The sequence below is a fragment of the Pseudoliparis swirei genome, chromosome 20, assembly GCF_029220125.1.
Source record: "Pseudoliparis swirei isolate HS2019 ecotype Mariana Trench chromosome 20, NWPU_hadal_v1, whole genome shotgun sequence".
NCBI lineage: Eukaryota > Metazoa > Chordata > Actinopteri > Perciformes > Liparidae > Pseudoliparis > Pseudoliparis swirei.
In genome coordinates this window covers 4,217,669-4,233,617 of record NC_079407.1, presented here as the reverse complement: position 1 = coordinate 4,233,617, position 15,949 = coordinate 4,217,669, and the positions used below count along the sequence as shown (strand labels likewise).

The 15,949-nt window shown below is 42.0% G+C and overlaps 1 protein-coding gene across 1 annotated transcript; it reads right to left on the bottom strand.

Annotated features, from left to right (window-relative positions):
- Positions 1-4,688: 4,688 nt before the first annotated feature.
- mpzl3 (myelin protein zero-like 3) lies at positions 4,689-15,721 on the bottom strand. Its single transcript, XM_056441864.1, has 6 exons — positions 15,479-15,721; positions 13,597-13,763; positions 8,222-8,435; positions 6,778-6,934; positions 5,943-6,012; positions 4,689-5,694 (listed from the first exon to the last, which is right to left on the bottom strand). The coding sequence occupies exons 1-6, from the start codon at positions 15,546-15,548 to the stop codon at positions 5,614-5,616; spliced, it is 759 nt and encodes a 252-aa protein (XP_056297839.1). The 5' UTR covers positions 15,549-15,721; the 3' UTR covers positions 4,689-5,613.
- Between the last annotated feature and the right edge of the window lie 228 nt (positions 15,722-15,949).

Sequence of the window (15,949 nt, the reverse complement as noted above, 5' to 3'; positions counted from 1 at the left end):
CATCGCCGCGCGTCACCGCGGTGTCATCGAGTTCTCATCGAGTTCTCGAGCAGCAGCCGTGACACACAGGCGCCCGGGAATAATGCCGAGTGCGCATCGGCCTCGCTCGCCGCCGCTCCTCTTTCTGCACAGCGATGCACATTCATGCAGACGCCGGCCCCCCCCCCCCCCACTCCCCACCGGGGGGGCCCTCACCGGAGCCACCGGCTCAGACCGGCTGCTCCAGGGGCCGCACCGGCAGCTGAAGAGTTATTAGAGGAACAACCGGGATAAATGAGCGGGAAAAAACTCAATGAGGAGGGAGAACAAAAATCATCAATTCCTGCTTCTCAAAGGGGGTTTCTTCCTCTTTTAATGTGTTTATTTGAATATCAGATAAAACAACTGGAGCGTGACAACTTGAGCCCACAGCCAATCAAATCACTTCAAATCCACCAGAAGGATTACAGCAACACAATCCTGTAAACCCAAACTACATATCCAAACACTTCAATCCCCAAGAGCCAAATCAAGCTGATGCCGGAGCGGCTGTATAGCTATATATAAAAAATAAATAATTATAAATAAACAGCCAAAGTGTGTGTGGGAAGCATCCATCTGGCCAGACAGACCACGGCCTGCTCCTCGTCTCAACGTCTCCGGATGATCATCACCGGCCAGCTATTTGATTGTTCTGTGAAGATGCTGACCACGGGTATCAATAACATCACTCAGGAGGAGGAGGAGGAGGAGGAGGAGGAGGGGGGGGGGTGTTCTGGCTCTGCGGTGGGCTGCTGACTGCACGTCGTGTTTGTGATCGTTCACAAGTGAATCCTCTAACGCCCATGTTTACAGGGTGTCATCCTCCTGGCTGTCACCCCGTCAGCTGAGGGTTGTGTGACTCCGCCTCCTTGAGTTGCCGTTCTCTCTGAATAAAACACACGGTGGCGTTGCGCAACACGTATTGCCCCACCGACAGGAGAGTAAACAAAGGACTTCAATCAGTTACAATACACAAGTAAACCGACGTAACCGCCACACAAGGAACGCCACACACACACATGAAGGTCCATCTGGAACCGACAATGGTTCTTCAGAGTGATGCCATAGAGGAACCATGTCTGGTTCCACACAGAACCTTTCAAACCAGGGTTCTTTAAGGAACAATTTCCTTAAAGAGTCCTTCAAATAACATATAAAGGTGCCTCAAAGAACCTTAAAAACATGGTTCTTTAAGGCACCTTTTCTGGTTCCACAAAGAACCTTTCAAACCAGGTTTTTTTTAAGAACACTTCCTGAAATAGTTCATCAAAGAACCTATAAAGGTTCCTCAAAGAACCTTCAAACCATGGTAAAACCTTTCAACCCAGGGTTCTTTAGAGAACATTTCCTGAAATAGTTCATCAAAGAACCTATAAAGGTGCCTCAAAGAGCCTTAAAACAAATGGGTTATCTAAGGCACCATGTCTGGTTCTACAAAGAACCTTTCAAACCAGGGTTCTGTAAAGAACCATTTCTTTAAAGAGTTCATCAAAGAACCTATAACGGTGCCTCAAAGAACCTTCAAAACATGGTAAAACCTTTCAAGGGTTCTTTAGAGAACGGTGTCTCAAAGAACCTGAACAAATGGTCCGACACAGAACCTTTCAAACCAGGGTTCTGTAATGAACCATTTCCTTAAAGAGTTCTTCAAAGAACCAATAATGGTGTCTCAAATGAAACAATGGTTCTTCAGTAGGTGACGGTTCTTCGTAGAACCACAAAGCCTTTTAAAGAACCCTTTAAGAACCATTATTTTAGATATTTGTGTGTCGTTTAGGTCACTTGATGTAATCCTCAAACCCCAAGAACAAACCTCCTCAAATGTCGCTATTTTTCGTGCAATTAATTCTTGGTATTTACTCTCTCATATTTTTATCTCATACAGGGAATAATTTGTCATTTAAAAAGCATTTAAAGGCCATTAACCACTTTATATTACCTCCTTCATGAATTACTGACGTGCTGCTCACGATACATCCTGGTCCTCTACTGCACTTTATTAATGTATTAATTATTCTGTTTGTATGTATTTTAACCATTTATTTCACATCATGTTTGGCATGTACGTACGTACATGTGTGTATGTATTACATGTGTGTATGGATTACTTGTTGTCCTTTCTGTGGACTCCAGGAAGATTAGCGGCCGCTAAGGCGTTAGCTAACGCGGATCCAGTGAATAAACTAAAGTAAACAAAGGCCCTGCCATTGTTGACACTTGTTATATTTCTTCATTTGCTTAGATCTAGGTGCTTATGTGCGATACAAACTCTGTGTATTAATGTAGGTTGCGCCGACAGCGCGTGCCTTTGAGAAGAAGCCCTCCCACAATGCACTCTGTCCTCTCAAAGCGACAGCGATGCAGCGCCTCGTTCGCTCCGTGAAAGGTCGCCGTGTCGGTGACCGGCGAGGAGATTCACGCGCAATAATAACTGCAAATGATCCTGAACTGTCGAGAGTTAAAACTACAAAAAATAGGAACACTCCCATTACGATCAATTAATCGTCCGTTACGAAGCTAAAGAAATCGAGTTGCTAGAGTGATGTTCCGCCTGTGGGAATAGTGTTGTAAAAAAACACGACACACAGTGATGGGCCACACGTCTCTCATTTGATTTATAGAATATATCAAATTCAGTTGAACATTAGATAAGATTAGAGATTCCTTTATTCGTCCCACAGTGGGGAAATGTCAGGAGCACAGCAGCGGGTGCACATTAGAGCATTAATAAAAAATAAAAGATAAAGAAAAACACTAAATACAATACTAAATACAAATACTAAATATTCTGAATAAACTAAATATATACTCAAGGCAGTGACCAAAGTGAATTTCCAGCAGGTTAAAGTAACTTCCACTTATATTTTATTAAATATTTATTAAATGAATATTTTTCCAGTTTTTTTTAATTGATGCTAATTTTAAATATTTCTATTTTTACTTCACCTACCCCCTGGTGTGCCTTTACTATCCCCATTTGAGAACCACTGTGCTAGGGGATCCAGATGTTTACAAAAAGGTGGAAATATAAGAAACTCAGATAATTAATGGAAACGCACGCAGCCCTAACTACTTCTATTCTGCTTAATATACATATATATATATTATTATAATTAGTATGCTTATGCAGACAGCTTTTTTTAAATGTCAAAAAGGTTATGTGTGATCTTTTCACACTCTTTCGGTAGGCAAATAATTGCAGGAGGATCAAAGATCTCTAAATATGTTATTAAATATGAGCCGTCATAAGTGCAGAGATCAAACCGGCACATCTGTAAGAGAGGAGTGAGAACGCAGCGCGAGCTTCCTCTGTCTGCACACCTTCCTCTTCTTCATATATCTGGTATTACCGGCAAAATAAGTAATGCTGAGTGATACATAATTGGTGGTTATTATATGACTCAACGGAAATAACAGTGGTGGGGTAAAACAATAAGGGGGTAAAAAAGTAACGGGTAAGAAGCCGAGTGGATTTTCTTGAAGACTTTTAAAAAATCAATAAGTAAATGTCAAAAAGTAAAATCACGACCGAGCCACCGATGAGATATGATATGCATGCCTCGCTGGTTAAATGGGACGGTGAAGTGGGAAAATATTGAATTAATAAATCTACACACACCGACACAGAGGTGTGTTATTTATTTATACATCTCAACCGTATAAATGTCTCCCTGCAATACATTCTTATAAAGAAAATCATAAATGTATTCATGCATATAATTTAAAACAGTGTTGTGTACACAATCCTCTCTGAAAGCATATAAAACACATACAACACTACACTCAGGAGTGGATACATATTATTTATTTATTTTATTGCATTTACAGAGTTTTTGAACATTTATTTTATCCATAAACAACTTGCTCGCCAGCTGCCTCTCCTCTCTCGTCTCCGTGACCCGAGACATCACAGGACGACGACCCCGGGGTCGGAAATCTAAAATCAAAGGTTTTCCCTCCAGCTGTGGGGGAATTAAATTGGACTGTGACACAGCTGCACTAGCACAACGTCACACAGGTGTTGCTCCTTGAAGACACAACGTAGGGCCCAAATACAATAAATACATGTGGATGAATAAGGTAACTACAGCTCGCTTTAACCCGAAGAGAGGATTAGAAGTTGATGAAACCCTGGCTTAATAAACATTTAGAGAAAGACAACTGCACTAATAGCCTGTAAATGCCACAGATTCTATTTTTCTTTTTTTAATTTTACATTTTGTATTATTTTATTATAAGACAAAAGACAATACATAGACATAATACCTAGAGGACGACGAAACAGTGGACAAAACATCATAAAGTCAGAGTATTGAGAAAAATGAAAAATAAATAAATAAAAATGCATGTGTGCATGTGTGAGATTCTATTTTTGCAGTGATATTATTTTTCCTTGAATTTCTCTGAATAAGCCCCGCTCCCTCATCCCAAATATTTGCAGTCGCTCAGCTGCATCAGTTTCTTTCTCTCAATATTTAAAATCTTTCTTCTTCTTCTTCTTCCCCCCCTCATCCGACGTGAGTAAGCTGTTGCCATGGCAGTTCAGATGAAGCAGGAATGATAATTGTTTCGCCGTGGCAGCGTGTGAATTATTAAAAACCTACAGGGTACGATATCGAGCCAAATGAGAACGGGGGAAATAAATGAGACAGAGTGAGGACTAATGCTTTACGGTGTGTTTCAGCAGTTTTATTATTATTATTTGTATTAGCTCAGAGTCGTGAGTGAGATTCCAGCTATTAATAAAGTAATATTCCAGATCAGACATGAATATTGCAAGAGACCAAACAAAGAGAGCAGGAGCACCGATTTAATGAGCAAAGTGTCTTTTATTCACTTGCTGGCGGTACCATTATTTTAAAAAAAAAAAAATCACGATCATCCCTCACAAAGCCAGAAGAACTTGATCTAATTATTTAGACAAAAAAAATATATAATATCTATATTGTAATTCGCAAAGCAAAGCTGTGCAATAATGAAATAACCTCATCCATGAAACACCGCATCCAAACTCAGACGTCATGCCGAGTCGTTAAAGTGACACACCGACTGCCGATGAGGAAATAATGATGACACGGGACATTAATGTACACACACAGAGGAAATATACTCTATATACACACACGCAACATATTGCATAAATAGTACTGCTAACCATTTTTTTTTGGTCCAAAATATCGAGAAGGAAAAATGGAAATGTTCAACAACAACAACAAAAAGGCATCGACGAGATTTCATCCAGACGCTCTGGACGCTGCAATAAATTAAGACAAAAAACAAGCTCATCCTTCACAATAAGACAGTGACCGGTATATTAAATCATCAAGATATATATAAAAAAAAGAAATACACATAGTGCTCAATCTGTGTGTTTGCATGTGAGAGGGTGGAGGATGGGGGGCCACGAGCTCTAAAAATGTAGGACCCGAGAACGGCGGGGATGGAGATGCAGAATTGAGATTGTCTGAAATATTATTCCCCCCCCCCCCCCCCCCCAACAACATGACAACATGAATCCAGCATTTATTGCCCCCCGGTCCCCCGGTCCCTCGTCAGCCACCGGGTGGGTGGAGAAGCTGCCGGGTTCCTCTTCTAGCACCGAGACTCGGCGTACCCGTCGTCCACAGGGAGATGCTTCTTCACGTCGTAGTACCCCTCTTCATCCTCAGAGTCCTGGGCAGAGCAGAAGAACCAGCGTCAGACACACACACACACACACAGACCCATACCTAGACCCAGACACACACAGACCCAGACCCAGACACACACACACACAGAGACCCAGACGCACTACATTTGGAAACATCTATATTTCATAAACCCTCCAGTCCTGTTGGCGGAGGACATGTCCAATTAAAAGGTGAAACGGATCTGGCAGACATGTCTTCTTAACTTATTGACGTGAGAAAAGGGAAACGTACCATCATATATAGGTCACAGCACGAGGCCCTCTGCTCTTTGGCCCCCGCCGGCTGGACGCCGTACTCCTCTCTGGCGGACGCAGAGCAGAAACACGGTGAGCGGCGGCAATAAACACGACCGCCCCGAGAAAAGCCCAAAACTCCACGTCCACGTCTCTCTGAAGCTCGAGAACTGTTGTGATGCGTCTTTATGCTAAGCTACGCTGACCAGCTACATATTTACTGCACCTTAGAGGCGCCGTTTGTAACGTGCAGATTCAAATGTATGATTCTTTTCTTTAACATCTAACCGCAGATTGTGATTTTCTTTCTTTTCATTAACTGGAATCCTTAGAAGTCTACTAGCGTTTACACACACATACAACATTTACTCCAATTAAAGAGAACAATAGAAAGAAAACTAACAAGAGCAGTGCTGCAGATTAGAGTGCCTCATATATATATATAAATATATTTATATATAAATAAATATAAATGTATATATACAAATATATTTAAATCTAAAAATATATATATATAAATGTATATATTATATTTATATATAAATATATATATAGGGAAGATGTAATGATGGATATATGAATAAATAATTATAATATAGCTAGGGAATGAGAGTTGCTGCTCACATAACCCTGTCCATGTTATTTAAGGTGTTGAGTAGCACTGTTTTGTTTAACACTTATTTTCTTGCGTTACATCCGTCTCTCCCGTGTGACCCACAGGGAGTTACTGCTGCTGCCTGTAAAAAAAAACTGCTAATAGAGGATTTTTGAATTCTCGTTTAACCCTTCATCAAATAAGCATTTCTAACCATCGAACCCCCATCGTCGCTCACCCCTCGGTGACCTCGATGGGCGATCGGTAGCCCTTCGATTGGTCGCGCCGCTTCTTGGGACAGAGCATCCGTCCAATCAGGACGAGGGTGATGACGCCGGAGGGGAGGAGGACGAACGCCAGGAGGACCGCGACGTCGGAGAAGCGAATGCTGGCCGCTGGGGAGGACGTTAGAAAACACGTTGACGAGCATCACACACACACACACACACACGCATCGACTTCCCATACAGAGGGTACACGGACGCCATACACACATGCAGCAGATCTACATGCGGCACTTTGTACTTGTTGGCATTAAATAATCAGATTTATTGGTGAAAATGTGACAACCAATAAAAACAAGACAACATGGGGGAAAAAGTGAAAAACAAAAATCTACTTAACCCTTGTGTGGCCTTCGGGTCATTTTGACCCGAATCAATATTACACCCTCCTGCCGCCTTCGGGTTAATTTGACCCCATTCAATGTTTAATGTCGGTGTTCTTTCGATAGTCAACAAACAAACATAAAGTGCCTCACACTTAAACTTGGAAAACAATATTAATTCTAATAATTTTCTGGAGGTTTTAATTGCTGGCGTCAAATTGAACCCAAAGGGTAAAATATGTTAGTAAATATAAAGGTAACAGGAGGGTGAAACATTGAATCGGGTCAAAATGACCCAAAGGCGGGGGGAGGGTTAAATATTTAATCGGGTCAAAATGACCCGAAGGCAACACAAGGGTTAAAAGGAAAAGGAAATATAAAGAAAAAAGAGCCGTAGTCTGCATTTCTTTCTTACGTTTAGATTAATCGTCATAAATTCAGATAAAAAGCATCTGTAAAAGTCAGTTAGTGACACTCCCGCATTGGAAGTTGCTGCAGACCGGTTTGGGTCTACGGGAACCGGTTCTCTTTGGGCGTTTTTAAAAAGAGATTGAAAGAGTTGGAGGAATGTGAAGACTTGCTGTGATCTAAAAAATACGCCTGAAACTTTGTTTAATGTGCTACTTGCCTTCTTGGCCAGGACACAGATTTTTAATCTGAATAAGGCTTTTCCTGGTTGAATAAATTCAAATAATTTTTTTTAAATAAATGTGGTGCATTACCCTCCACCACATCCTCTAACCGCCTGCAGTCAGCTGACGGCGTGCAGAGGCTACCTTGCGTGAGCCGATATGGCCGACATCTCGACGGGCCAACACAAACACCAAAGAGATGTTTGTGTTGGGCTGGCGAGGGAATTTTAAACTTCCTCCTCTCATGCCCGTCTCCTCGTGTACACAGTGTGCAGATTTATAGCGAAAAGTCCAGACACTCGCGGTGCGAGGAGGACGCGCCGTGATAGTGATTTAATACGGTACGAGTCGGGGGATAAATAGGAAGACTTCACCGCTGCTAAGTTACAGGCATTCGAGTGGACGGATAAATAGTGCATCGGAAACGGGCGCCGCTTTTTAACCTTTCGGCGTGACGCTGAGCACCGTGTGCGAGGTCGGCGAGCCGTGGACGTCGGGCGGGTTCCTGACGGCGCAGGTGTAGGTGCCGTTGTCGCTCAGCGTGGCGTTGACTAGCGAGATGGAGGCTTCGCCGCGCGCCGGGACGCCCTGCCACAGGATGCGATCCTTGAACTGGCCGTCGAGCGGCGGGAACGCCCGGGAGGAGAAGTGGAAGAACTGGAGAGGGGGAGAGAAAATAATAAGAATTAATTAATTATATATATATATAAAATATAAATGATATTTATTTATATATATATATAATAAAAGTGATATTTATATATAAATGATATTTATTTATATATATATATAACTAAAATTATTATGATTTATTTATTTATATTATATGTATATATATATATTATCAGCGTGAAACATGTGGGTGGTTTTATTATTCTTTTCTATTTTAGTCAAGTTTTTTTTTTTCTCATTTAAAATGTTTTGTCGCGTTCTTTTTTTGTTTAGTGAAAAAAAGAGCAGATTAATGCAGAAAATAATCAGCAGATCAATGAATAATAAAAACAATCTTTAGTTATGGGGAAATGTCTCTTTTTCAATGTAGTCCCGATGTAATTTTTGATTGAATTTGGATTTAGTCTTTAAAATGCATTGAAACCTCCAAATGAAAAGATAAAATATATATATTTGCATACTTTTTTCTTCTTTGTTTTTAAACATGCGGTTGGCGGTTGAATAAGTGCGAGCTGTGGAGCGAGGCACTAAAAGCCCTGAGTGTCTGGAGAGGCTGGAGAAGACGATGCATCACAGTCTCTCCTCCGGCGTGCACATAATGAGAATCATCATCGCTCCTAAATCTCGCTCATCATTATTCTGCCTGAAAGGGAACAGGCGGCGCGGCAACAGGTGGCGTGACAGATGGCGGTGGGACATTTTCTCTTTTTGGCACCGTCGTCGATAGCCGAGCGAAGAGCCGCCGTTCACATTTTTTACTCGGATTTCTTCGACTGATCGAAGCACAAAGCCAAGAACATTTACATGTGAGAGGAAGTCTGGACCACAGGTATCTCAGAAACTGAATTTATATATAATAATATAATTAATTATATATATAATAATATATATATATAGAGAGAGAATTTTTTAATATATATACAAAATGATATATATAAATGATATGTATATATATAACAATTATATATATATATAAATAAATGATTGATATAATATATATATCAGAATGTTTGTTTAATGTTTACTACTCGAGTGCGTTTTCAAGAGCAAACTCCCACGTTGAGCTGACACAGACCTCTCCACAACATGACATCCTGAGTACGCGCGTGTGTGTGTGCGTGTGTGTGTGTGTGTGGAGGCACTACAATATACAGGACTGTCTCAGAAAATTAGAATATTGTGATAAAGTTCTTTATTTTCTGTAATGCAATTAAAAAAACAAAAATGTCATGCATTCTGGATTCATTACAAATCAACTGAAATATTGCAAGCCTTTTATTATTTTAATATTGCTGATTATGGCTTACAGCTTAAGAAAACTCTAAAATCCTATCTCATAAAATTTTTATATTTCCTCAGACCAAGTAAAAAAAAAAGATTTATAACAGCTGAATGTTTGTCAAGGCTCAGGAAACCCTTGCAGGTGTTTCGAGTTAATTAGACAATTCAAGTGATTTGTTTAATACCCTACTAGTATACTTTTTCATGATATTCTAATATTTAGAGATAGGATATTTGAGTTTTCTTAAACTGTAAGCCATAATCAGCAATAAATCAGAATAAAAGGCTTGCAATATTTCAGTTGATTTGTAATGAATCCAGAATGCATGACATTTTTGTTTTTTTAAATTGCATTACAGAAAATAAAGAACTTCATCACAATATTCTAATTTTCTGAGACAGTCCTGTATGTGTTTCCAGACGTTAAACTCAGAGTGTAGTGTTTGTGTTTTATACGTTTCATTGTTTGTCACCAGACTTGGACAAGGAGACCCAGAGGTTGATGCCGAATATATACACACACATACTTCTCTGTATTGGTCTTAGATACCATGGACGACGAAAAGGAATTCTTACTTTAAAAAAAGGTGGATGAGTAATCGTCAAAAACATTTTTCGATATTTTAAGATTTAAATTCGCATTACATGGGTAAACAATGTAATGAGGTCATTAGAGCAGCTGTTCCCAAGCCACCTAGAGGGCAGTGGAGGTACTGAAAAATGGGAAGCTTTGAACATTTAAAATAATAATTGGGTAATACACAAAGCTAGTCACTCAATATATCTGAATATGCTCAAAAAGTCACAAATTAAAATACAGAATTGTTTAAATAGCATCACGCCACTTCCTCACGATGGTACTGTTCGCTAACAATCCCTCGGATGCAGCGACTAATCAGGATGTTTTTTCTCATTTATTTGGGAAAGTGACACAAATAAAAAAAAATTAAAAGAATGGAAAGGCGGCTCGGACTCATGTGGATAATGAGCTCCAGTAATCCAAGGTCTCTTGCATATAAAATAAATAAAGAAGAGTTATAAAAGCACCATACTGGCGTGTGTGTGTGCGTGTGTGTGTGGTATAATTGCTGCCTGAAGGGTTTACACACAAGGATCACAACATAGATAACGGTGCTTTGCCTTTCAATAAACTGAGGCACATAAATATTTTTTTTTTAAATCACCTGAACATTCACAGACAGAGTTTTATGGTTTTACAACAGCGGGACTATCGGCTGCAATTTTTTGTGGGAGGGGCCGATCGGAGGCCGATCCTTTAAAAAGGCACAGGTGTCAAACACAAGGCCCGCGGGCCAAAATCCGGCCTGCCGTATCATTTTATGTGGCCCCTGATGGCTTGAAAGACACGCGATCCCCTTTTCTTAAAGAAAATGAAGACAAATTTCCCCGTGCTTTTATTTTGAAGGTTTCAAATTAAATGGATTTATGTTGCAACATAAGAGACATTTTCTTATGTACAATATTTCTACACTCAAATAAACAATAATCCAATGCAAAGAGAGTTATTTAACAATACGTTCGAGGAGTTTATAAAGTGTGTCCGGCCCTTTAAGAGGGCGGCCATGATGCTGATGTGTTTGACGCCCCTGAATGTTTGAAACAAACCGTTCCACGCGTCTACGTGGCGGTTCAGACCGACGCCTCCGATGACTCTGCAGATATAGAACATCGTAACGCTGCATTGTTCATCATCCTAAATGATGCGTTTACCACATTCTGCCGAATTAAAAATGGCCAAATCGAGATTTTTTTTCGCGGCGATACTCGCCAGAACACTCGAGCATCTCTGCAGGATTAGCTCTCCTCGGGTCGGGAGGTAATCCCGCACGCCACTGAGCCGCTGCAGCAATTCATATCCACAGGAAAGCGTTGGCTGCTAAATCATATATTTTTTCAGATGGCGCCTTTTTTTTTTCTTTTTCCACACGCGCTCGTGATATACGACGCGCCGGCCGGCCAACCTGTTCATGAAATTGGATGGAAAGTTGAAATAGAAGGAAATTAAAAAAAAATTACAAATACTTCCAGCTCTATACTCCCACACGTCATTCACTTGAGGAGAAAACGAGTCGAGTCGAAAGGAAGCAGCGCTGAGGCGTTTCCCGAGGCAGCGGCAGGCACACCCTTTTATGTTGTTGCTTCACCAGTAGTGTGGAGTAATACCAAACCACACGCACTCCGAGACAGCCCTTCTACTCGCCAAACTACCGCCCCGCGATGACTACACCGACAGCACTCCGTCGCAGCGCAGCCGCAGAGCATTAGCCTCCACTCAGCCGCTGAGTGCTGCCGGAGACGCCGAATCGGGTTGCAGCGACCGCACCGTGGACGCTCACATGGGCCCGACGCAGTTACAGAGCACCGCACGCTCGATGGCCGTCTTCAAAAAAAATAATATATAGAACTGCTTAAATTATGCGGTGGTTTGTGTGTGTGTGTGTGTGTGTGTGTGTGTGTGTGTGAGGGGAAGGGGAGAGGGCTGAGTGCAGTTATGGGCCGAGGTCGGAAATGTCCGGACGCACTTGGGACGAAACCACGAGACCGCCGCGTAGGAGAAGGGGCGTTATGGGAGCTGATCGTGGTCCATGCCGACTACCAACTACTCATCCTCTCTGTCATACTCAATGACTGTGTTATAACTCTGATATGATTCCTTCTGGTCACATGACCTCTATTATTATGTCCATCCGGGAGAGGGATCCTCCTCTGTTGCTCTCCTGAAGGTTTCTTCCCTTTATTCCCTGTGAAAGTTTTTTTTCTTTCTATTTCTTTGGGAGGTTTTTTCCTGATCCGATGCGAGAGGTCAAAGGTCAGGGATGTCTATGTGTACAGATTGTAAAAGCCCTTTGAGGCAAATTTGTATTGTGTGATAATGGGCTACACAGAATAGACTGAATTGACCAGTCGGGAGGGGGGAGGGGCCTCCGGAAGACATAAAGGCTGTGGGCAAAAACTAAATAAATACAAATAATAACTAGAACGGGCACTCGGTAGAGCGCATACCTTCGCATATCACAAGATTGGGCATTGACTTATGAACATTTTGGCATTAGTTGCATGCCAATTGGATAGAAATTGGCCGTGCTATGGTAAAAAGAAGGTTTTGACCTATTCATGACCTTGACCTTTGACCCGATCGATCCCACAATCTAATCAAATGGTCTCCGGATAATAACCAATCATCCCACCAAATTTCATGCGATTCGGTTTTATACTTTTTGAGTTATGCGAGTAACACGCATACAAATAAATAAATACACGGCGATCAAAACATAAGCTTCCGCATTTTCAATGCGAAGGTAACAATAATAATAATAATAATAATAATAACCTGGATCCGTCAACAGCTGCTTATTGGTGCGCACGGCATCTACATTGAGGCGGACAACAAAGCGGCCGCTCACGAGGGTTCAGACGACAATGCAAATAAGAGCGGCCGGATAGTCAGACGAGTCGTGTGTGCACAGCGGCGGCCGCGGGAGGTCACGGCCCCGCGCGATCACCAGGGGTCGTAAAACAATAACATGGAAAACCGTTACTTTGTAGCACCGGAGCTTCAGTAAACATGAATATACATTTAAAACCAATTAGGGCGGCAACTGCTGATTGTTTTAACGGTTGAATATATATTAGGATGGGGATTTCGTCCTGGGTTTTAAATGATTAAATTAGATTTCACTTTATTTATCTCTGGGGGGGGGGGGGGGCTTAATATACAAATACAATAATGTTTTGTATCGCTGACGGATACAAAAATGGAATACGAGGTTACTTAATTTCTTTCTGAGACAGTAGTGCAGCCACATAAACGGGTTTTTTATTCTTTTATTAAATGCTGACTCACCGTTACTAGAGGCCCCCCAGTCTGGGGCCTGTAGGACCAGTCCACCGTCATCTTACTGGTCGGCCGGTTGGCGGAGATGAACGTGCAGGACATGGTGACGGCGTCGCCTTTCGACGCATGGAGCTCTGCCGGGGTGTTGACGAGGATGGAGGAGACGAGGGAAGGGGCTGAAGAGGAGGAGAGGAGGAAAAGAAGACGTTAGAGCGACAGAATGAAGAAAGAAAAAAAAACCAAAAGGAAACGTTTACGGGACCTCCTTTTTCTTTATGAATAAAAAGGAGAAACATTTTATTCTCTTACTGTAAGTTAAATGGAGAAGAGACAAACTATGTCTTGACTTTTCACTTTACTCAGAGAGCTGAACCCCGACGACTTATTTTTAAGAGAGAACCGCAAAATACATTTCACAAACACATCGAGTCATTTGAAAGCTGCTTTTCTTAATAAATAACGGATTCAGTTGATTTCCATTTTAAAAAGCGAGAGAGAGAGAGAGAGAGAGATCGACAATACATCCACAAAGCTGATGAAGAACAACTCACCCCTCTTTGCCTTCCCATTAAACTACTAATTACTGGTAGATAACATGATATTTCACTGAATTAATGAAAGCCAGCGACTATCATCTCAACACGTCCCATCTCTTCTTCTTTTTTCTTTTACTCCCTCCATTGGAGACCGGAATAGTTCGGCGATAAGGACAAAGTTTATGTTAAGATATCACGCCATCAGCCCGACTCATCTACAAAGACCTCCGGGAGGAGGAGGGGGGGGGGGGGGGGACGACAACACCAACAAAGCTATCTCTCCTATTAAAAAAAAAGTGGGGCAATCAAGCAGAGGGGCCTTGAAAGCCGTAACCACTCTTGAACTTGGGAGATCACTGGTAATTAGTGGTGGCACAGGAACGCTGATGTCGACACCTGACGTCTGGACATAATATTTAAGAGATGGAAGAAAGACATCTTTTTTCTTTTAAAAAAAGGTGAGTAGCAAGGCATCGAATGTTTGATCCTTGGCCTCGGGGTCTCGACTCTGGGGAGGAAGAAGTGCGAGTGACTACATGTGCAGACAACGTTCCCCGAAATTCAAAGTGCAATCAAATAATAAGACGGACCGTGACGGCACACGTTCACGCTGCCCTGCCTGCTCTGACACACAGCAGCCATTGCTCCATGTTGTCTTCCCCTCCAGAGTAAGAATAATAGAAACAGAGCAGATGATTTCAGAGCGAGAGTTAAACAGCCATTTACAGTTCAGAGCCATGTTTGTAAAGTAATTGGCACAAAGATAGTGGTCTCAACTCCCTGCATACCAGGAGTCAGAGTCCCTGAGCGAGGCCTGGTCCCACTGGTCCCACTGGTCTGCTCCATGTGTCCCTTTAGGAGGCAGCTTTACAGTGTACACCATCTAAAATGGACTGGTTTGTTGTACAAACATGCAACTTTAAATGTGTGCAGGCTGGTTCAGACACACATATATAATATATATATGCATGTATGTGTATATATATACACACATATATATATGTATGTATGTATGTGTATAAATATACATATATACACATATATATATACACACACAAGGGTGTGTGTGTGTGTGCAATACTCCCACGGGAAGTCTACACCTCCTGGCTAACACAGGTGTCGTAATCACCCAAAAATAATAAATAAAACCCGGGGCAGCGTCGCCATGACTTTTGTACAGAATTCACGAACGCATCGAAATGAAACATGGACTATTTACGTTAAACGCGTTCCCTCGCGTGTTACCGGGGGTTTCAACCCGCGCGAGCGCCCGGCAGCAGCAGCAGCTCCCGGGGGACAGACATGTCTCTCTCTCTCCGAGAGCTGGAGTTGAAACCCGGCCTGTTGTTACTCACCGAGAGAGACGACCAGCAGCAGCAGCCACGCGACGCTCCGCGCGCGGCTCCCTCGACGCGGCCGACGCATGGTTATTAAAGTTGGGAGAGTACAAGTTCACTCGGCCTGGTGGTAAAACAAACAAAACAACAACAACAAAAGTTGCTTCAAAGCTTCGGAAGAACTCCGTCCATTATCAATTCGGTCATGACTCAGTGTGTCCGTGGCGCGCGTGCAGACTGCGGGCTCACCAGACTACCTGACAAACAGGTGTACCAGGAAGTGTCGGTGATCCCGGAGAGGAACGCAACACGAAGGGGGGAAGAACAGTTCTGATGGACCGGGACGGGCTTTTAAATCCGACTGTTGACTCTAAAATACTACTATTAAAGTCGGCATGTTCAGTAAATAAACTCTCCAAGCTGCTAATCATTTGTAAAAAGGGAATGTCGTGTAAAAGCTACTTATTTAACAAATAATTAGATAAAATA